Here is a 23,172-nt window from a genome sequence, read left to right as displayed (position 1 = left end):
AGTCGGAGTATTTTAAGCCATCGAAAAAAAAACAATTCGGATAATTAAATGACGAAATGACGATGAATTCAAATATGCTATGAGGTAATTTGGAAATATTAAATCCTAGGTGGCTACCAAAATGGCGGTAATGTAATATTGAGAAAATGGATTCGGTGCAAATGAAAAGGGACAAATTTTGACTTTAAAAATAAAAGTGGTTCAGGATACAGGGGGTGTTTCGGTAAATCTGATCAGGCATTTATCTTTTTTCTAGATAATATGTATTTTGCTAATTCAAACAATTTTGTCAGTTTTTTTAACGAATTGATGAACAATAATTGAACAAAATTTACAAAATATTTTCAAATTACATTAAGGTGGAATCATAACCTATTCTTCTTTTGGAATACAAAATGGAGCATACAAATTTGCTTAGGCTTTTTCGAGACATGCGAGCTTAGAATTGGATCCTTTTAGTTTAGAATAGTTGTAACTTTTGATCAATAATTTCCAAATATTTTTCTCAAAAACGAAAATGTTTGTTTTTCAGAGATCTCAATGTGCTCTGAACATTACTTATCTCTTAGAGCTGGTTTAGGGTTTGTTAAAAAATTACGTCCATGAATAGGGGGTGGGAGGGGGTTGGGGTCTGAGCTTTGTGACAGCCCATGTTAAAGGTGTAGGAAAAGTGCGTGACAGGGGGGAGGGGGGTCTGAGATCCTGAAAATCTCTGGACGTAATATTTGAACAAACCCTTATCAGAACTTTGATCATGAATAGGGCTAGTGATTTTGCACGACGGAAAAAAATGAAATCTCGTCGAATCCCAATTACAAAAGATTGGATTTTTACTAAACCCAATAATCTGCTTAAAAGATATACACAACAAATTTGTTATTTAAGGGTAATTGTGTACAGGAAAGTTATTGAAAAGTTAACAATAAAATATATTTTTTTTAAAAACTGACTCAATTTTGTGAAATATTGCAGATTTATCATCAGCTAAAATTACGACTCAAAGATCCAAAAAAAAAAAAACAGTTTGAAGTGAAAAGTAATTTATGCATAATTTTAATAATCTTTTCGTGCTATGAGAAGTCATTTATTAGGCTAAAAACCACGTGACAAAATATTACCAATTAAAAATAAACTACTAGGAGAACAGCATCTAATTCCAGCGTGCCTCTAATATTAACGGTGTACATTAAACTGAACTTTTGCACCCAGATTTTTGTTACAGCCATCTTAGTATCTTCAAAACTACGGAAACTATCGATATTATTTTTTATTCATCCCTTAAGCTACTATTTTCATAAAGATTTTTAACCAAATTTGTCAATTTTTAAAATCAAATTATTTCCGGAATGGGTCCGTAAGTTCAAAAATTATGGAGTAAGAAGACAACAACTTCCTTGGTTGCAGTGTACCCAGAAAAGCTTTTTCAACTGAAATCGAGTGATAAATAGCTTAATAAGAAGTGAGCAAGCAAGTTTCTATCAAAAGTTTTGCAAATTTAGTTGTTTAAATAGTGAAAATCAGCCATTTGGATGGAGTTAGGAGCAAGTGCTTAACCTGCCAAACATACGAGAATTTCCTCTACTACTACACTGCCCATGTTCGCATAAATGTCCCATATGCATATTGGTCAATTTTAAGTTAAATATTTACACAACTTCGTCTATTGAAGTACTTTATGCTGAGCAAATAACATTAACCATTTTTTTCCATAGATTTGAAAATTAACGGCAGGTTTGTTTGTCCCATCCGAAAAATGTTCAAATATCAGTCCCATCGTGGACTGAGTGCACATTAGGGTGCCCAGAATATGGGACTTTTTCTCAAAACCTCGCTCCACAAGCTGATTATTGTTCCTTGAGCTATTTTAGGACTCTGGGCCAAATATGAGCAAAATCGGTCAACATTTACCCATTGATACTCGGAGGTGAAGTTTGTACGGGAAAAATCGAAAAAATGTATGGAAAACTCAATTTTCTTACCGTTTGGTCTGCACGGTGCGCTACTTCCATCCAAATATTCTCAAAAGTGAGGTTCTCAATGGAAATTTAATGCTCTACAACTTTGTAGAACATACCAAAGCTGTAAAACTCGATTCTGAAAAGTTATTGGTGATTTAAAAAAGTCATTTTTGTATGAAAAACTTTTTTTTCACCAACTTTAGGCTCGGGTATCAATGGGTTAGTCTCAATCAATTTCGCTCAAAATTTGCACAGATGCTTAAAATAGCCCAAAAAACCGTTTTCCGCTTGTGGAACAGGGGGTCATTTTTTCTGGGCACCCTAGTGCACATGCAGTGCCACCTTGCACTTTTCTCATCACAATTAGGTTGACATAGTTTTCGCCACATACAGTTACGAACCATTTTTATCCAAATCATAAAAATCAAACTTTGCCATTTTTGATAGGCAGCATGCTTCGATCGGTCTGGTATGCGAACATTTTGATGAACTATGAAGACTCTTTTGAATAGGAGACCAGAATTAAAACAATAATCAGAACTAACATAACAAGAGAATAAATAGAAGCATCTGTGAGATCCCTGTTGAATGAATTTTCAGTGGAATGATCAAATATTTGGAATTTGCAACAAATACTTCTTCAAACTTCAAAGCTCGTTTTCTCAACTTGCTCAAAATGCATATGGGACATTTATGTGATCATGGGCAGTACAATTTTTTTTTGCTGTCCTATCCTGTTGCACAACATCAATCAGAACCAATATCAGAACAACATTCAATAAATTCAAAATTTCCCGGGAAATCTTACAAAAATTTCCGGGTTCCCGGAATTTTTGTTATCCCGGAAAATTGGACGCTCTACATTTGACTAAAGATTATTGAAAAAATGGTGGCATTTCACGGTATTTACCAAACATCACGGTCAAGAGCAAATGTAACTATCATAAAGTGTTTTTAACTGATGAAAAGTATTTAATAATTATCTAAAGTATTTAATAACTCTGAAAATGTTGATTGAATAGCGACAAACTGCAAAAGTGACGAGAATAGGTCGAAAAGCTTAGTGTGACAATAAACGGTTATATTTATTCTAATAGCTTGAATTGCTACTTTAAAAAATCAGATTTTTGAGAGCTTGCTCTGATGCTTATAACAAAACTAGCGTGAAGGCGTATCTTCAACTAGGTTGCTTGGATTTGCATGTGTAGCAGTTAATATTTTCTATAAAAAATGCAATGGAAAACAATTTCATAAATATTCCTCATGTGTATTTATTATATAAGGAAAACAAGCAAGCATAGAACAAGAGACCACAGAAGCATCGATATATTGACGATTAAATGTTGTTGTTGTTTATTTATCTCTCGCTCTTTTATTACGAAAGATTTGTTTGTAGAAGGGTCCATAATATTTATCGTTCATCAAGTAATAAATCAACCTCTTATTTATGCAAGGAGTGTTTTCATTTGCATTTAACCATGAATTTTTATGATTTATTATCAAATTTAGTTTTTAAGAATAGTCTAGTTATCTAATTTTTCAGGAAAATAAAAAAATGCTGTTGATTTAACAGACAAATACATCTTGAAGAAACCCATAACTTTCTTAATCCGACTGAAAAGTGTAATGTGGTTGTCACATATCAATAATCTACTTTTAAATTTCAAATTAGTTTAGCTAAACGCACACATCCAAAATAACTGGCAATATTGTTTCATACTGAACTTTCCTTGCCACTGTTTACTGTTCCACATCAAAACCTCTTAAAATCTCATCTCTTTAACAGATCTTCACATTCCAAGCAATGTTTTGCAAACTTTCGGCTCACGCTCAAAAAGCTCAAACAATGCCACCTTGGCTCACAGCTTCGTTGCGGAAATTCCGCAAAACCTTGCCCCATTCTGCGACCCCAGAGTTCACCGACACCACCAACAGCGCGTTCTCACCAACCGTCCTGGGCGGGTTGGCACCAAACCAGATCAAGGTTCCGAAAGGGTTTGGTCCCACGCAAAATCAACCGACCGACCGGCAAAACCGTTTCTTGCGATATTGCAAAACTGCGCACTGAACAAACAAACAAAGTCGCGGACGATGCATAACAAGTAGTTTGGCTTGCTGACAACATACTCCACTGACTTACTAACTGGTTTGAAGGAGGTCTCACGGGAGGCCCTCGTTTTCTTAGGGGGCAGGAGGTCACATCCTTCTGACTTCCTCAAGGTCCTTGCAGAACGAACAAACTTTGAAATTATCAGCAAACCGACCCCCATCAACGCGTCGCTGGACATTAACTCTGGTTGATGGTTCAGACGACCGCGACACTGTCCACCGAAGAAGTTCGATCTCGTTCGTCGATCACCGACGCAACTGACCAGCAGCGGAGAGATCGGAAAATCTCCGACTTCGGCTCGCGAGCCAATTTTCCTCTCCTTGATGGAGCAGCGTGGTCGTTGGCAACTCTCACAAAGAGCAAGGGTTGCGCTCTCTCGCGCGAAGCTTTGCTCACTTCTTGGGGTGCAGATTTGCCGGTTTGTCGAGGACGCCGACCACTTCTTCAAACGGGGTTGGTTTCCGATTGGTCACCAAGAGAGCCAAACAGAGAGTGGAGAGTGAGCTTTTTTTCCCGCAAGAGTCGGAGAGCGCGCAACCCCTCGGCACTGTGCGTGTGCTGCTCTGCAGATCGGCGGCCACCCCAGAATGGAACGAAAGTGAATTCGGTAGATTTAAGTAGTATAAAAGCGGCAAGTTAGTACAAATCAGCATCCAGTTCATTGTCTGGGATCGATGCGAAACAATTATAAGTGGGATCGCAATGAAGTTATTTGTGAGTAGAGTTTGGGTTGAAATTTTGCCAAGATTTGTGTGACGAAGGACTTGTGCGACGATTTTTGTGGAGTGTTTTCTGTGCAAAGTGTTTGAGCGAAAATGTGGAAAACGTTCCAACAAAAATGGACAAGACCTCGAAAAAGGACTTTGTGTTTGCAAGTGATAATTTTGTGTTTTTTCTCTGGTTCTTCTGCAGATCTGTCTGTCAGCACTTTTGCTGGTTTCAGCCAATGCTGAATCAGAGCAAAAGAAGCAAAAGAAATCTGATGCCGTGCCGCTGGAGAAGAAGCTGGACAAACGTGGTCTGCTGAACCTGGGCTACGGGTACGGAATCAACGGGCTCGACGTCGGTTACATCGGCGGACATGGCCACGTGGGAGGTGCCTACAGCTCGGCTCCGTCCTACCAGGCGGCTCCGGCCTACGGTGGTCACTACAGTGGCCATTACGGCGGCCAATACGGCCAGCCCTTCCTGATTGGAACGCACGCCGATGTCACCAAAACCATTACCGTCACCAAGGGTGTCCCAGTGCCATACACCGTCGAGAAGCACGTTCCCTACCCCGTTGAAAAGCACGTGCCATACCCGGTTAAGGTTCCCGTCCCGCAGCCCTACGAAGTGATAAAGCATGTACCGGTCCATGTCAAGGAATACGTCAAAGTCCCAGTCCACGTGCCAGCTCCATACCCAGTGGAGAAGAAAATCCCCTACCCAGTCCATGTCCCCGTAGATCGCCCTTACCCCGTCAAAGTGCTGGTACCTCAGCCCTATGAAGTGACCAAGCACGTCCCTTACCCAGTGAAGGTCCCCGTTCCGCAACCCTACGAAGTCGTGAAGCACGTCGCCGTCCCGTACAAGGTGGAAGTCGAGAAGCCCGTGCCGTACATCGTTGAGAAGAAGGTCCCCGTTGAGGTGAAGGTGCCCGTTGACCGTCCCTACCCAGTCCCAGTGCCCAAGCCGTACCCGGTCCCGGTTGAGAAGCCCGTCCCGTACACCGTCGAAAAGCCCGTCCCATACCCAGTCAAGGTTCCGGTTGACCGTCCGGTGCCGGTGCCCGTTGAGCGACCGGTCCCGTACCCAGTGAAGGTGGCCGTTCCGCAGCCCTACTACGTCGAGAAGCATGTAAGTTGTCTCTGCTAAAATAGTTTTGTGGAATTCTGCCGAAATGAGAACCACTGAGGCTCTACGCAGATAAAATTGACAAGTGTCGGTGAGATAACTGTCATTAAACCGAAATTTACAAAAGAACTTTAATTTTGCTGACATATTTTTTACTACCAACACGGAGGAAAAAGTGTTCCCAAAACCGTGAACATGCGTTCATGAAAATTGAAACCACGAACAAAGTGTTAAAATCACATGGTACGTTTTTGAAAAACGATTATTGTTGTTTTTTTTATACGATTTAACGAACCAAAAAACATCTAAAATGGTAAATATTCATACATTTCCACAATTGGCATAAATGAAGATAGATCGATCGCAAAAAAACAGTTAATGTTTACTGTCTTGATTAGTTTTCAACAATGACGCATTTAAGCTAAAGTTTATAAGTTTTAAAATATTGCCCAACAAATAATTCCAGATAATAAGTAATTAGTACCAAGCTAGTAAAAAATATTGCAGAAACTGGTTATTTAAATGCGGAAAGCCAGTTTGTCTAACACAACTATGGTTGGAAATGTTGTTTTAATTGCTTTGATTTTTTTATTTATCAATATCTCATCAATATCAACAATTGATCTTGATTATCTCAAATAATTTAGGAAGCTGTATATTCATATAAAATGATTGTAATGTTACATTTTCGTTTGGTGATAAATTTGGAGTAAATAATGTAAGTTATTAGTTCCTGATAAGTTTCACTTTTTCAAACGTTATTTAGATAAAATTATAATATTTAATTACATAAATTTTCCACATTTCAAAATACAGCCTTATTTAAATGTGTATTTTTATTTTAAAACAATCACAAACATTATATTATCAATTAAAAAAAATTAATAAAATAAATCATTTAAAAAAATTAGAACCGATAAAGGGCAAGAAAGGAATCAGGGCTGAATTCTCTGAACTGAGATCAAATCCGAAATATAAGCTAGGTTGGACGAAAACTCGAGCAGCACAAGCAATATGATTTTTCATACTTTTTTTGAAAAAGTACTTATTTTAGTTAGGGCCATTTTTGAGAATGTTGGCCGCCCAAATCGCAAAAATCAAAAATGGCCTCAACTGAAATAGTGACTTTCCTCAAACAAAATCGTAAGGAAAATTGATTTAGCTTGGGCAGCTCGAGATTTCGTGCAATTTAACCCATATTTTGGATATAAGTTTCATCTGTAGCATTTTCATAATATTTATTGTATGTAATGTGAAAATTGATAACTAAATCAAAATATAAAGACAATGAAACACTTTTAAAAAGCATATAAGAAATTTGAAATGAATTAAAGTAAATCTTTTCATATATTATTGCAATTTGATTTAAACGACATTATCGAATCTATCAGCAAGTGCCAAGATTTGGATCATTTTTATTAAAACAAAAATAATAGTGCGCAGTCATTATCATAAAGCTATGAATTCTTTTTTGAAGTGTATTCAGTTTTAAGTGATTTATGTTATCTTAAATAAAGGAAATAATGTTTAGTTTGTTTCTTGTTTCGCCACTCTTTAATCTCAATCACAGAAATTAATGTTTGTCAATTTAGAATTAAGGGGTTACATACATGTAAAAAATCACAAAATTTCATATAACTGCAAACTTAATAAATCCACTAAAAGACGGGTTTTAATCACTCCCGAAAGTTTCATGAAGATATTTCATGATAAAACTGAGTAAAAGATGTTTAAAGTTAGAAATTTTGCCATGCGCGAAGCGACCTGTCAAACTTTATGAGCGTTTTTCTCTAAACACACACACAAAAAAATATTTTCGAATGTTACATCATTTATGATGTAACACTTTTGCACGTCATTAAACATTTAAATTTATATGCAATTTGATGCAAATTTGCAACAAATTATACGTAAAAACATTATTTTACGTATGATTCAACCGTTTACGTCAAATCTCAAGTTTACATCAACTTGGTTTACATGTGATTCATTTTTTCCGTGTCGAGTAAATTCACATATTTTTTTCTGTGCAGAGTTGCTTTACGGGTCCCACAATATCTCGAGATGGAATGGACCAAATTGGCTGAAATTTGAGATGAAGACTCTCAAGCCATATTCCGTGTCCATAATGAAGCCCAATTTTGAAATTTTGCTTTAAAAAATGACAAAAATAAAAACCTAAAAAAATTTAATATAAAAAACCATTTTTTTTTCAAATAAAGTTTTTGAAAAACGTCATGCACACGGAACCGGTTTAACGAGTCTCCACTAAAATTTTGAGCTTAATTCAAATAGCTATCTTGGCAATGGTACAACCAAATGTCTTCAAATTTATTTTGTTAAACGCTGAAAATGTATATTTTAACGCCCTGAAAACAGATTGAAAAAACGTTTAATTGTGTGCTCAAACCAACCTCTGACATTTTTGCCAATGAACATGTATGTTACCCCTTAAATGTACTAAAAATCATTTTGATTATGATCCAACGTTGAAAAAAACTGAGGTTCAACGGCCGCTTTAGATAGTTCCATAGCATTTATATCCAAAATTAACAATCTTATTTATCGGAAAGATATTCAATACAATTCAACTCTGTCGATTGGAGAATGTTCAGGAAGCTCAAATCTATTACACTTTGAGGAAACTGAACCTTTTACTGACATCGATTTCAAAAATGTCGATTATTGTAAGAGAGTTTAAGTTAATTTTTATCCTGAGATTCATGATAGGAGACAAATATTCAACAACTGAAAATTATACTCAAATAAAATTTCCATCAACCGCCAAACTTCCCTCTCCGAAGGTCCCCTACACCGTCGAGAAGCCCGTCCCCTACCCCGTGAAGGTCCCCGTTGACCGCCCCTACCCGGTGACCGTCGAGAAGCACATCCCGGTGGAGAAGCACGTCCCGGTCCCAGTTCCGGTTAAGGTTGCCGTCCCGGTTCACTACCACCACCACCATGTCCAGCCCCAGCCAGCGGCGCACATCCACGTTCAGGCGCAGCCAGCTCAAATCCACTACGAGCAGCCGGCCTACAAGCACCAGTACGACACCAGCTACACCAGCTTCAGCGGATACGGCCAAGATTACAGCTATCAGCATTAAGTATGTGTAAAGTTTTCGTGTAATGTTACGAGAGTATATTTATAATGCGCGGCCACGACTTCCCCGGAAGTGTTGCCAGTAGTGGACATGTGCCACACACACACAAACACAACCCACCCTCCTCACAAGCTGTGCACCTCCCCACACACGTGCAAGAAGATATTAGAGCGGAGCCGAAATTTGCACCAATTTGCCAACACACACACACACAACCACACGCAACTACGAAAGCACCTTGCCCAATTTGTAACCAATTTTGAAATTTGTCTCCTTTGTTCTGTATCTTCATTGTGTTTTATACTGTTTTTTATTGTGTACTATTTTGAATAGCTACCTGTTATCGATTCCGTCTTTGTCCAACCGTGGACAGACCCCGTCCTGATTACAAAAAATAATCGAAAGTTACCACTTTGGAGCGCGGTTCCAAAAGTTACCAACCAAACCTCCCTTCCGACAGCAAAAAAAAAATATAACTCAAAATCCAAACAAAACGGCTCTACCGTGTACTCCCGCGCAACTTGTAAGTTATTTTTAGTGTGTACAATCGATATGTGATTTTTATTAAAAAGTGGTATTTGTATGAATTGTAAAAAAAACGAAACAAATACGCACCAAACGCAACGGAAAGAAAGTAACAAAAAGAAGAAAAAAGTAAACCGAAAGTACTACTACTACGTAAAGAAACCTGAAGCGCTGCAACCATTTATTATTGTGTATTATTAAACCGTGTAAATAAGTGAACAAAAATAAACGAAAAACGAAATGTTTTATAATGAAAACAAACTGCTTTAACTTTGTTGCAATTGAAAGTGAAAACCACACACAAGTCCTTGGGATGCTGCTGTTTGGCGCGCGCGTCACATAAAGCTGTCTAATTTGACAGTTCTCATGGTTAGTAGCTGCGCGTGGGGCAGCTGTCACGTGGCCTTCAGTGATGCGAATGTCAGTTACTTGGAGCGTGCTAGATGCACCTTAACCGTTGATAGTCGGTGTAATTTTTTTTCGTGGTATTTGAAGACATTTGAAAGAAAAGTTTATTGAAATTTTAATGTTGTTGTCTTTTGAGAACAAATTGATTGCACCTTCCAAAATGGATGAAGTCTCATAGTACAGTCCAGATGCGATTTTCTGAAGCCTCGATTTTCCGAAGTTTCGATAATTCGTAGTTAGATTGTCCGAAAAAAAAACGAAATACAATTCTTTCTCTTTGTTTTTTTTTATTTTCTTGTTTTTGACATCAAATTTGAATTTGGCGACACCATTTTAGTTTAGGTTGAATAATTGATTTATTTATTTCATTACCGCCATTTCGGCCACCATTTTGGATTTCAAAACTTAAAATAATTAAAGAGGTTTTAAGACAACTATATTTTTTTATTTCGTGAAGTGATTATCAAATATGGCATATTTCCACAAAAATTATGACTGACGTCAAAATTCCAACTAAACTGGATTTTATTTTGTGTATGAAAAAAAATGTTTTAAAAAAATGACATTAATCTAAACCAATGGGTTGATGTTTTTTTTAAATGTTTATAATCATATAATAAATAATTGAAAATGTTCTTGACAGCATCTAAACATTAAGTATTGTGCAAGGTTGTAGGTTTGTTTATTTGTAATTTGGGATTTTTTTAACGGCCCATTTTTATGTTTTTGAGGATTGAATGTTTTTGACTCCATCTTTTATAAATAGTGAAATACAAACCAAAAGCTAAAAAAAAATTCATTGATCTTTTAAAAATATTAGTGATTTACTCTTTAAAAAATCATTGATATTTTGTTAATATAATTATGATAAGTTAAATTATATGAAATTAATATTAAATAAATCGAAAAATTCAGAAAGATTCTAGAACTAAATATTTAAAATTTCCATTTTTCCAAGGACACTTTTTTATTTTTCAAATTATTTGTTAGAAAATTGCACGAGAATTTTTTACAACCCATTTTCAAAGTTTTTTTCCCAATTTTTTTAGAAAAAAATATTTTTAGTTGAATAGTATCCTCCTTTTATTTTGAACAAACCTAAGGGTGCTAAACACATTTATTTTAAAGATTCTTAATATTTATCAGTAACAATTTGTAAAACTAAACACGGTAAAAAAGGTTGGTATTGTTCCAAGTCAGGCAATATAATTTAAAATCTTTTTGATTGTCTAGTTTTGTTTCTTATTTGTTATTGATTTCAAAACATCCAAAAGACAAATGTCTAAATATTATTAAATTAAATAATGTTTTCATAAATTTTTTCACACCATCAATTTAATTTCCATATTTATTTTGATAATAATTGTGGATTTTGCAGATTTGTTGTTCTTAAAATTAAGGGCGAAAAAATATTATTAAAATGTTTGGCCTAATGCTTTTATGTTTTAACAAATCTAATTAATTTTTTTTATTTAAAAAATAAGAAATTTTATCAACAAAAGATTCGATATTTTTTAATCTTTTTGAAAAAATATCTGAACACTCGAGGGTTCTCAAACCCTGGTCACGGGTGACATCACGCGCCATCGAGGTTCTATACTCGGTAGATCACGAGGAATGTGTTGTTCCAACATAACAAGAGAAGAAGCCAAGACCCAGAGGTCCATAAATCTTGCATAACAATTGAGGTAACGCCGCCGCCACAAAGCCGGGAGTTCTGCTTTTGTTCTTGTCTGCGAACCTAGACAAGAAAATTGCTACCTTTTTCTTCTTCGGTGTTCAACATCTGTACATCTCTGAGTGTGCGTATAATCATAATCGTAAGACCCAATTGTAATCAGTTGCTAGTAGCAGCTACTAGTTAGCCGGTGCGGCTTTGTTTATTCTTCATCGCCTAGCGCCAAACAATTATCCAATAGAAGCAGAGCGGAGGAAACAGCTTAAAGGTCACAACGGGCACGGCCGATGAGAACCAGAGGCCAGAATCGGCGAACGGAGCGGAGTTCCACACCCACTTCAGAGTGGCAACACAACACATAGGCAGACGAAGAGAACTCGCCAACACTTTTTTCGCGGTGGGAAGGTCGGGGCTTTGTGCAATAGAAGAAGAAGATGCTGGTGATGCTGCTGTGCGGTATGATCAGCAGCGCCGCGGTATGTTCTCATGGGCTTTGAAGAGGGATTGCACACTGAGTACTGAAGTGTGTACTGACTGTTGTGATCACTTGTAAATGAAGTGGAGCTTGGAAGATATTTGTGAAATTATTTTATTGGTGATGTGCTTGACTTAATGGTTTAACTGGATGATATTTGCTTGCTTTGAATTATGATTTTGGATGCAAATAAATATACATGATACGGCTTCTATTTTCTAGAATACTCAGAGTTATTGAAATATGCACTTCTGCATTTTCTGATTTTTTCACTTTTATAAAATTGAAAAATGTAAAACGTGATTTTTTATTACTAATGTTGATCTTTTTTGGAAAAAAATATGTAGAGAAAGGCAAACTTTTCGATGTTTTCCCCGGAAAGTGGTGTTAATTATATAGAAATTTCGACAAGAAATAATATGTGAATAATCCTGTACAATGTTTGATCCGAGATAATCCTAAAAAGGAATTAGCAATTCATTTGTTAGAACTAATTTTTATCTCCAATTTTAACTTTTTTCAGTGACCACTAAACCTTAGCCAAATTGGCATTAGGAGCTTGATTTTGCTTAAGGAATCACGTTCTAAAATCTTTTATGATCGTTATCACCCTTCTGCACTTGTATTTCCATTGAAATTTTGAAATTTTTTTGACATAAACTTTGGGCTTAGGCCATTCAAATTTTAGTTCAAGTCTAAAAATAACAAAACACTCATAACATTTTGCAAACGAGCAATTCTCTGAGATTTCGGTCATTCGATTTTTTTTTTGTAAACTTTTTTGGTGCCTTCGGTATGCCCAAAGAAGCCATTTTGCATCATTAGTTCGTTCATATAATTTTCCATACAAATTTGGCAGCTGTCCATACAAAAATAATATGCGAAAATTAAAAAAATCTGAATCTTTTGAAGGAATTTTTTGATCGATTAGGTTTCTTCGGAAAAGTTGTAGGTATGGATACGGACTACACTGGAAAAAAATGACACACGGATTTTTTTTTTTTTTGATTTTTTATTTAACTTTTTGTCACTATAACTCGATTTGCAAAAAAACATTATTTTAATTTTTTTATTTTTTGATATGTTTTAGAGGACATTAAATGCCAACTTTTCATAAATTTCCAGAATGGCCAAAAATTCTTTGCCCGAGTTATGGTTTTCAATTCAGATTTTTTCAAAAAATCGAAAAATTGGTCGCAAAATTTTTTCACTTTTATTTTTCGATGTAAAATCGAATTTGCAATCAAGAAATACTGTAGTAACTTTTTGATAAAGTGCACCGTTTTCAAAAAATAGCCATTTTCAGGTAACTTTTTTGAAAATAGTCACAGTTTTTCATATTTTAAATTAGTGCCAAGTACTTTTTGATTGCAAATTCGATTTTACATCGAAGCGAAGCAAATTCGATTTAACATCGAAAAATGAAGTTGAAAAATTTCTGCGACCCAAATTTCGATTTTTTGAAAAAATCGGTATTGATTCAAAAAATCATAACTCGGTCAAAGATTTTTGGCCCACTCTGGAAATTTCTGAAAAGTTGGCATTGAAGTCCTCTAAAAATTTTAGTAAGTTTTTTTTTCCTTAATTTTTCTTACTCTTGGTGACACATTTATTTACAAGCAATAATTGTTCCAAAATGGATTATGAGGTAACACACAGCTGAAAGGAACTTCAAAACTATGTAATGTACCTCAAAAGAACTTATTGTATCTTGATTATTCACCAATAAAACCGAATCGAATTGAAAAAAGTCGTCTTAAACACATCCAAAAATAAAAAAAATTAAAATAGTTTTTTTTTGCAAAGTTTTAGTGACAAAAAGTGAAATTAAAAGTCACCAAATTTTTTTTACCCTGTATCATTTTTTTCGGTGTAGTCCATATTCATACCTACAACTTTGCCAAAAACACCAAATCGATCAAAAAATACCTTCAAAAGATACAGATTTTTGAATTTTCATACATCATTTTTGTATGGACAGCTGCCAAATTTGTATGGAAAATTATATGAACGAACTAATGATGCAAAATGGCTTCTTTGGGCATACCAAAGGCACCAAAAAAGTTTCAGCTGCATTAAAAAATATAAAATGCAAAATTAAAGAAAAGAGACCGACCGATAATATTTTTTAATGAATTCTCGTATTAATTTGTGCAGTGGAATAGTTATCTGTGAATCTGCATTATAGTACATTTAACATACTAATATTGAAAACTATGCTAAAAATTGGTAGTTTTGCCATAACCCTTGGCGCTGACTATACACAGATAAAAAAGATGATAATATTCAACAGGAAATGTTGACGGGTTTTGTATCAAACAAAATGTGTAATATTTCATCAGGAGCTGGTGAATTTTCATAAATATGGGCGTGTTTTTGTCATACATATTAAATGTCAGAATTTTTTTTTAAATACAAAAAATTTTCACAAAACTATGTACTTTCAAAAAAAAAATACTTAAAAATTTCAGTTTTTTGCTATATTGGTGTCAAATAATTGGGATTTTTTCATACATTTCGAATGTAAGAACAACATTTATTTTGAAAATAGTCAACATTTTCACAAATCTACGTATTTTCGAAAAAATACTAAAAATTTCAGTTTTTTTGCAATATGGGTATCAAATTTGTATTTGTATTTGTATTTGTATTTGTATTTGTATTTTATTTTTCAACAATATACCGAAGGTAAAACCTTTTTTGTATACATTGACTTAAATGATAAGGACCTTATGTTTCATTAAAACTAAAAACTAAATTAAAAACTAACTTAATCCACCTATGTGGTTGGTGCCTTCCTCACTCTTTTCCAACAATGAGTGATATGTGATATGATAGGTTTGGACACGAATTTTGCCTGATTTCGTTAAGTTCCGGAACACAAAAAACACACATATCACTCAAGGGCTCATAGCTTGAGACAGGGTTGTCAGATCTTCAATTTTTTTGGACTCGTTGGATAGGTCTTTTGATAACCTTACCAACGATGAGCCGAGTGATGGATCCGGACGTTGTTTACATACATTTAAGTGAGATCCGGCTACAAAAAAGTATAAAAATATCACTTAAGTGGTCAGAACTCGAAACAGGGTTGCCAGATCTTCAATGTTTAAGACTCGTTGAAAAGTTCTTTCGATTACCTTACCAACGATGGGTCGGATGATTTATCCGGACATTGTTTACATACATTTAAGTGATATCCGGTTACAAAAAAAGTACATAAATATCACTTAAGTGGTCAGAACACGAGACAGGGTTGCCAGATCTTCAATGTTTTGGACTCATTGGAAAGGTCTTTTGATTACCTAACCAACGAAGGGTCGGATGATGGATTCGGAAATTGTTTACATGCATTTAAGTGAGATCCGGCTACAAAAAAATAATTAAATGTCACTTATGTGGTCATAGCTTGAGACAGGGTTGCCAGATCTTCAATGTTTTAGACTCGTTGGAAAGGTCTTTTGATTACCTTACCAACGATGGGTCGGATGATGGATCCGGACGTTGTTTACATACATTTAAGTGAGATCCGGCTACAAAAAAAGTACATAAATATCACTTAAGTGGTCAGAACTCGAGACAGGGTTGCCAGATCTTCAATGTTTTAGACCCGTTGAAAAGGTCTTTTGATTACCTAACCAAAGATGGGTCGGATGATGGATTCGGGCATTGTTTACATACATTTAAGTGAGATCCGGCTACAAAAAAGTACATAAATATCACTTAAGTGGTCATAGCTTGAGACAGAGTTGCCAGGTCTTCAATGTTTTAGACTCGTTGGAAAGGTCTTTCAATTACCTAACTAACGATGTATAACATGATGATGTTTGGTTCAGTTTACTGCCATTTATTCAACTTCCGAAAATAAGCGAATACACATTTTTATACATAACTTTTGAACTACTTATCGAAACTTCAAACAATTCAATAGCACCGTATGGGACCCTAAACCAAGTCGAATGTGACTGGTTTGGTCAAAATCGGTTCAGCCAGTGCTGAGAAAACTGCGTGACATTATTGGTCACATACACACACACATACACACACACATACACACACACATACACACACACATACACACACATACACACACACATACACACACACATACACACAGACATTTGTTCAGTTTGCGATTCTGAGTCGATATGTATACATCAAGGTGGGTTTTCGAGCTTTAAATAAAAAGTTCAATTTTAGAGCAGGATTATAGCCTTACCTCAGTGAGGAAGGCAAAACTAAAACGAAATAAGCTAAAGATATAAAAATGTCGATAATACGACAAATTACTTGTTTAAGTAGAATTCAGTAATAAATTTAAGACTGATTATCAGTTGTGTATGTAGTTATAAAAGAGTGTGTAATACAAGGCATTGCTTAATCAAAAACCAAAACAAAACTCAAATTGAATTTTTTAAATGCTCTTTACACCTACGCTTGAATTCACTAAATAAAGTTATAGATTTTAAGTTATGCGGCAAATCATTCCACAAACGTGCGCCTCGAACTGCGAATGAATTTCCCATAAAGTTAGTGTGGTGAACTGGTATTATAATATTATTTGTATATTGCGGCTCTTTGAAGTTTATAAGTTTGAATAAAAATAACAACAATTGAAACTGATAGAACTTGCTCAAAGAAAAATCAAAAATTGACCTTTGAAATTGTGAAACATGATCGAATCTCCTTAAATTGTAGATGAAACGGATACAACTATTGAAGCAAACTTGTAGGTGTCTTTCAGTGTCAACATTCATTTTAGAAAATATAACATTGCCGTAAATGAAATGAGGCATTAATAGTGTGTGTACTAGCTTTATTTTAGTGTCAATTGATAATGTGTGTCTATGGCAATTTAGAGTTCGAAGAGTTGAATAGACCTTTTTCTTTATTAGAGATACATGATCCTCCCATGTAAGATGTTTGTTCATTTTAATACCTAAGTTCAAGCATTCATCAACTATTTCTACATTTTCATTGTCGATTTGAATAGGAGGTAAGTGAGGAAGAACTGTATTCTGACGGGAAAAAAATTATTGCTTTTGTTTTTGAAGTATTTAAAACAAGTCCATTATCCTTACAGTAACGAGAAATAGCAGATAAATCAGAGTTTATTAGAGATATTTTGTTAGGAAGCTGATCAACTGGGCAAGAAAGGTAAATCTGTGTATCATCGGCAAAAGATTGTTTATTACAATGAGTTATAAAACTAGGCAAATCGTTAACGGATAATGTATACGCCAACGGACCAAAAACGGAACCTTGCGGTACACCTCTTTTTGTAGACCTAAACTGAGATCGGACTCCGTTAATTTGAACTAATTGCGAACGGTCGCTCAGGTAGCTTTTCATAAGATCACAAGCATCACTAGAAAATTGAAATTGTTCTTTAAGTTTATCTATAAATATTCTGTGGTCAATCAAATCAAAGGCTTTAGTGAAGTCCAATAAGATAAGTACTGTAACATAGTTAGAATCAAATGATGCATTTATATCCTGGCAAACTTTTGTAATAATGGTGGATGTACTATGGTGTTCTCGAAAACCAGATTGAAATGGTGTGATAAGTTTTTTGAATGTAACATATTGAACTATTTGATCCTTCAGCAAGATTTCACAACCTTTTGATAATGATGGCAAAATAGAAATAGGTCTCAGATCGTTAGGATTAGATGGATTTTTTATTTTAGGTATCGGTTTAACTATAGCCAGTTTATATATTGTTGGAAAGGTATTTGTAGAAATGATTTTATTGCATAAAAGCGTAATGTATGGAATCAAAAGATCAAGAAAAAGTTTAACAAATTTAAGTGGAATTTCATCATACCCTATTGCATCAGATTTAATTCTAAGTATAGCTTTATGGGCTTCATCTTCAGTAACAGCTCGGAATTTGAATTGGTCTTCTTCAACGATATCAGGAATAATAGTAGGTTGTCTGTTTCCAGTTGGATAGTTCTCAATTTTTTGGATAAAACAGTTATTGACATCTTCAGGTTTAAATTTATCGTCAAGGTTATCTGGGTCGTCCCTAAATCCAAGACTTTTAAAGTTTTTCCAAATTGTTTTGGATGGCAAGGATGGATCAAATAATTTAGCAGAATACTGTATTTTTGCAATTCTAATCAGATTTGTAGCACGATTTCGAAAACGATTGTAAATAAGTTTGTTTTCAAGAGTTCTATTGTTTTTTCCAAAAACGGTAAGCTAAATCCCGATCTACACATGCATTATATGCTTCTCTAGAATACCATGGGCAGCTTGTTGGTAGAATTGTTTTCGTTTTTAGAGGGGCATGCTTGTTCACTAGTTGAATTAATTTATGATTAAAATTTGAAGCCAAAGTTTCGCAATCCACTATTCCATTAAGCTGATCAAAATTAAAGTTTGGAAAATCATTTCTAACGGCTTCCTTATCAATGCGATTAAAATTTCTGAAAGATATGGTTTTTAAAGACGCAACAGGAACAGGTAAATTAAAAACAGTGTAAATAAGATCATGGTGTGACACGGCTGGAACAGAAACTTGAGAGAATAGAGTAGATGATAGATTTTCTGAACATATGAAATAGTCAAGCAATGAGGAACCTGTGTTATGAAAATGAGTTGGAAATGATTTGTTGACTATTGAGAAAGAAAAACTATTTATAAGACGAGTAAAGTTGTTTGACATTGGATTTGAGACAAGAATATTAATATTGAAATCACCCATAAGAATAATATTATTATAAGTTGAAGATATGTTACCAAGATCCTCAAAGAAAAAACTAAAATCATTCAAGGTTGGGGGTTTATAGATAACACCAACCACAACTTGCAACTGACCTACTTTTAATTCACAAAACATATATTCAATACTATCTCTTGGGGATGTTTTAATATGACAAATGACCGGCACTTTTTCATACATTTGGAATTTAATTACAACATATCATACATTTAATAACAACATTTCAAAATTTCCTGAAAACTACGTATTTTCTAAAAAAATACTAAAAATGTTCGTTTTTCACAATATGGGTATCAAATGATTGATTTTTTTCATTTTATCGAATATAATTTCAACCTTTTATGAAAATATTCAACATTTTCACAAAACTATGTAATTCGGAAAAAAAAGTTTAAATTTCAGTTCGGTAACAAATGATCGAAATTTTTTCGAACATTTCGAATGTAATAAATATTGAAACTTTGAAATTTTGAGTATGTTTTAGAAAAAAATGTAGTTTTGTGAAAATGTTGAGCATTTTCAAAAAAAAATATAGCTATCGAAATTTATTCAAATATCATCATTTGTAAAAACTGAAGTCTTGAGTTATTTTTCGAAATTTTTTGTAAAAATTTTAGTATTTTAATATACTGTGCTACAACTTTCGCAATGTATGAAAAAATCTCTATCGATAGTTATCCATACTGTAAAAAACTGAAATTTTGAGTGTCTTTTTTCAGAAAATATGTAGTTTTGTGAAAAATTTTCTTATTTAAAAAAATGATACTATTTTCGAAATGTATGAAAACAGTCCAATCATTTGAAACCCATGTTGTAAAAACTGAAACTTTGAGTATTTATTGAAAATACGTGGTTTTGTGAATGTTTTTAGTATTTTCAAAAAATGATGTTATTACATTCAAAATGTATAAAAATTCAGATCAATTGATACACTTATTGTGAAAAAAAATACAAAATACGCATTTTTCAAGAAACATTGCATGTTCAAAATACATTGAAAAACGTATTTTTGTTAAAATTTTCATGTGATTATAAGCGCAATCGATAGCTGACATCATCCCGATTCCAAAACACTGTAATTTTTTGATTTTAGTATGATTTTTCATACGATTATAGTTATTGTTTCCCAATGTTCTCCATTTTCAATTAAAAGGCATTTTTTCGATTTTCTAAATACATTTTTTTGCAATTTGAACAAATAATATAAAGGAGACGCACCCCTGCAAGTATATCTTTAGCAATGATTTTGAATTGAGCCTGGACTGTATATTTATTGCAGATTTTTCTAGATTCATCCCGATTTTTCAGGTGTAATAAAAAGTCATTTAACATAATTCCTCCCTCTTTTTTTCGATTTTTAATATATGTTTGATCCTAATAAACTCGTTTCAGGATCTCCTCTTTTAAATAGGTTTGTTTTGATTGGCGCCTTGCTGCCGAAGAATTTGTTTTTCGCTCAGAACCTTTTGGTGATCTTATCTGAAAACAAAGTTTAATCAACTTTGATATTTAGTCCCATCTTCGGAGAAATACTATAAAATTTTCTGGTTCCAGACACACAATCTGCCACCATGTTTTCTTCTTCACGCGTAACCTTCAAATGCCAAGATGATCCTCATCATGTCTAAATTGTTTATTCCAGTTTTTTTTATCTCCCCGATATTTTGGCAATGAGAAAACTGGTATCGATCCTTCTTTTTCGCTTGGAGCTCATTAATATTATTCAAGTTTTGCGCGCGCGTTCAATCCTTTTGCTGCTGCGTTGGAAGATCACACTGTTGATCAGCAGATGAGCTGAAATGCTAATTAAATATTTCTTCTGAATTCTTTGGGAAAGAATATAAATTAGTTTTGCTAGAATTTTTGTAGGCTGCTGGGATATTTAGACTTTTTTGATTGAAAAGCCTAGCATTTTTTTTTTTGTTTTTTTTTTACGATCTGGCATAAAACTTAAAAAAGTAGATAATTTATGTTCCAGGATATTGCCAGGATGAAGGTGAGAAAATTGTTTTCGCAGTGCCACCGCACGTGTTTGCAAAAATTTGGTCAGCAATCAAAACAACTTTGAGTGTCCTTGATGCTCGCGGAAAGGCAGTGTCAACGTCCAAGAAATGGTTGATCTGGTCTTTTCTTTGCAAATTCATATGGCAGTGGGATAACTTTTATCACGTCTTGATGACTCCTTTTCTCCGAAGCAGTGTGGTTTGGCTCAAAAGATGATAATTTTATTCAAATGACTTTCAGCGTGGAATTTAAATTGGATGCAGTCAATTTTGGCTGGAGCCAAAGTGCAATTCAGAAATAGATTTTTGGCAAAATGCATTTTTTTTAAATAAAACTGCAACCTTTAGATATTTCAGCATTTTTCTTATGAGCTCATCTTATCAATTTGTTGCAACCGATTGTTCGTCCTTGATGGACGGAAATCGATACTCTACAACATATTGAGCGCTGAAACAACCGAGCATTCAGAGATTACATCGCGCGGTGATCAACGGTCAAGTCGTGACAGGTCCCTGCCCCGTATCAGCCTCAATTTATCGGGAAGCTTATCGCAACAATTACCTTTCTATGTTGCGACTAACGCTAAGCAAAACAAACAAGCTCTGCAACACACTCACACGCTCGATTTAAGACAGATTAGTGTGCCCCGGGCTACGAGATAGAGTTGTCGGCCACACGAAAACCGCCCGAGATTATCTAACTTTGCTAAGCTCGAAGGCTCGAACCAGGAATTGAAGAAAAAACGAAACCCGCAAGTGACCTGAACCGTGTCTACTTAAGATCTGCCGCAGTGGCGGCAGTCCCTTAAGCCACCCCGGTGCGGCGCCTGTCAATCTTTTTTGTACGACAATTAGTTATCTCACCTTCTTTCTGTTTGCCGCCGGGGAGGTCCTCCTCCTCCTCCTAAAATGACCCCAAGTTCAAACGGCTACCGGTGTTTGCGTGCGAGGGGTTCGTCACTTGCAAAAAACGGCAGACTTGGATCTCTCTCTCTCAGGGAAATGACTTGCCGTTCCGCGACCTCGCGCCACTTTCGGCGCGGTCAGTGTCAGGTCGACCTCGCACAGGGTCTTCGGACATCTACAGAGGGTAAGTACGACGTGCAGGGTGCAAATTGCGGTGTGTTGTGGGCCACGTAACGTGGCCCATTGCGTGCCGTTGACGACTTCACTAAGTAGAAGTACAAGGCCGCAAAAGTACGAGCTTCGGGGTTAAGGTACCATATCTGAGTCATGAGATTGCCGGCCGGAGGGGTTTGTGTGGACTACGTGGATTGTCGCAGGTTTATGAGTTATGTCGTATTGGGTTGTGTTTTTGTCTCGATGACAAATTGGAACTGCAAGGTCAGTGGGGAATGTTCCGAGAGTTGATTGATACAAACATGGTGAAATAATTTTGACTTGTTTTTGGGGGATTTATTGGTTCGATGTAAAATTAAATGGACATGGGTTGTGTAACAGTTATATTCGACAAATGTGTTGACATGATCTCAAAGGTGGTCTAGGAATGATTTTATTTCTTTGCCTTTCCTAATTTTGTTTTTTAAAATAAAATTTATTGTTGCAAATATTTGTGTTTTCCCAAAAAAATTATTGAACTTCAAAGTTATTTTCTTTATTGTTAAAAATTACACTGAGAAACTATTGTTAAGTTAAAAACTTAACTAAATAAGCGTAAATTAAAACATTTTCTATCCAGCCAGATTTGCTCATTTAAACCAAGGTTGTCAATTGATAAAATTATCGTCGATTATATTATCGTCTAACGATAACGTGTTGTTTGTAAAATACTAAAATTTTCGCAAAATACAGCATACCAAAATACCGTGTTGTTTATCGAAAAAATAACTCAAATTTTCAAAATTTGCAATATGGGTTTACGAAGCGAAATTTTGTTTCGTTTTTCACTTAATCCGAGTTTTTTTTGGCAAAACTATTTTTTTTCGAAAATACTCAATTTTTAAATTATGCAATATAAAAGAAAAACGAAGCGAAATTTTGCATGCTTCACATATAAATTCAAATTTAAATTATAAAAAAAAAGTATTTTCAAAAAATAACGATATTTTGTAAAAAATTTAGTGATCTACAAAAAAAATTGAACGCATTAAAAATTTAGCTTTATTTGCGAATCTGAGTTTTTCCGACAAATTTAAGTATTTATAAAAAAAAATTGAAGATATCAACAAAAAAAACTCTAATAAAGTGAAAATGCCTTCCAAATTTCGCTACATTTAAATGAGATCCGGCTACAAAAATGTACATAAATATCACTTAAGTGGTCATAATTCGAGACAGGGTTGCCAGATCTTCAATGTTTATGACTCGTTGAATAGGTTTTTCAA

The 23,172-nt window shown here is 34.7% G+C and overlaps 2 protein-coding genes across 2 annotated transcripts in view; one reads left to right on the top strand and one right to left on the bottom strand.

Annotated features, from left to right (window-relative positions):
- LOC120426646 (angiotensin-converting enzyme) overlaps window positions 1-23,172 on the bottom strand; it is a 244,131-nt gene that overhangs the window by 52,817 nt on the left and 168,142 nt on the right. The window lies entirely within an intron of this gene.
- Window positions 4,623-9,794, top strand: LOC120415513 (uncharacterized). The gene is made up of 3 exons (XM_039577070.2): window positions 4,623-4,782; window positions 4,981-5,907; window positions 8,709-9,794. Exons 1-3 carry the CDS (start codon window positions 4,771-4,773, stop codon window positions 9,009-9,011), a joined length of 1,242 nt encoding a protein of 413 aa, XP_039433004.1. The 5' UTR covers window positions 4,623-4,770; the 3' UTR covers window positions 9,012-9,794.

The sequence above is a fragment of the Culex pipiens genome, chromosome 2 (assembly GCF_016801865.2).
Source record: "Culex pipiens pallens isolate TS chromosome 2, TS_CPP_V2, whole genome shotgun sequence".
NCBI lineage: Eukaryota > Metazoa > Arthropoda > Insecta > Diptera > Culicidae > Culex > Culex pipiens.
Note: the sequence above shows the minus strand (reverse complement) of the source record. Positions and strands in the feature narration are given on the sequence as shown.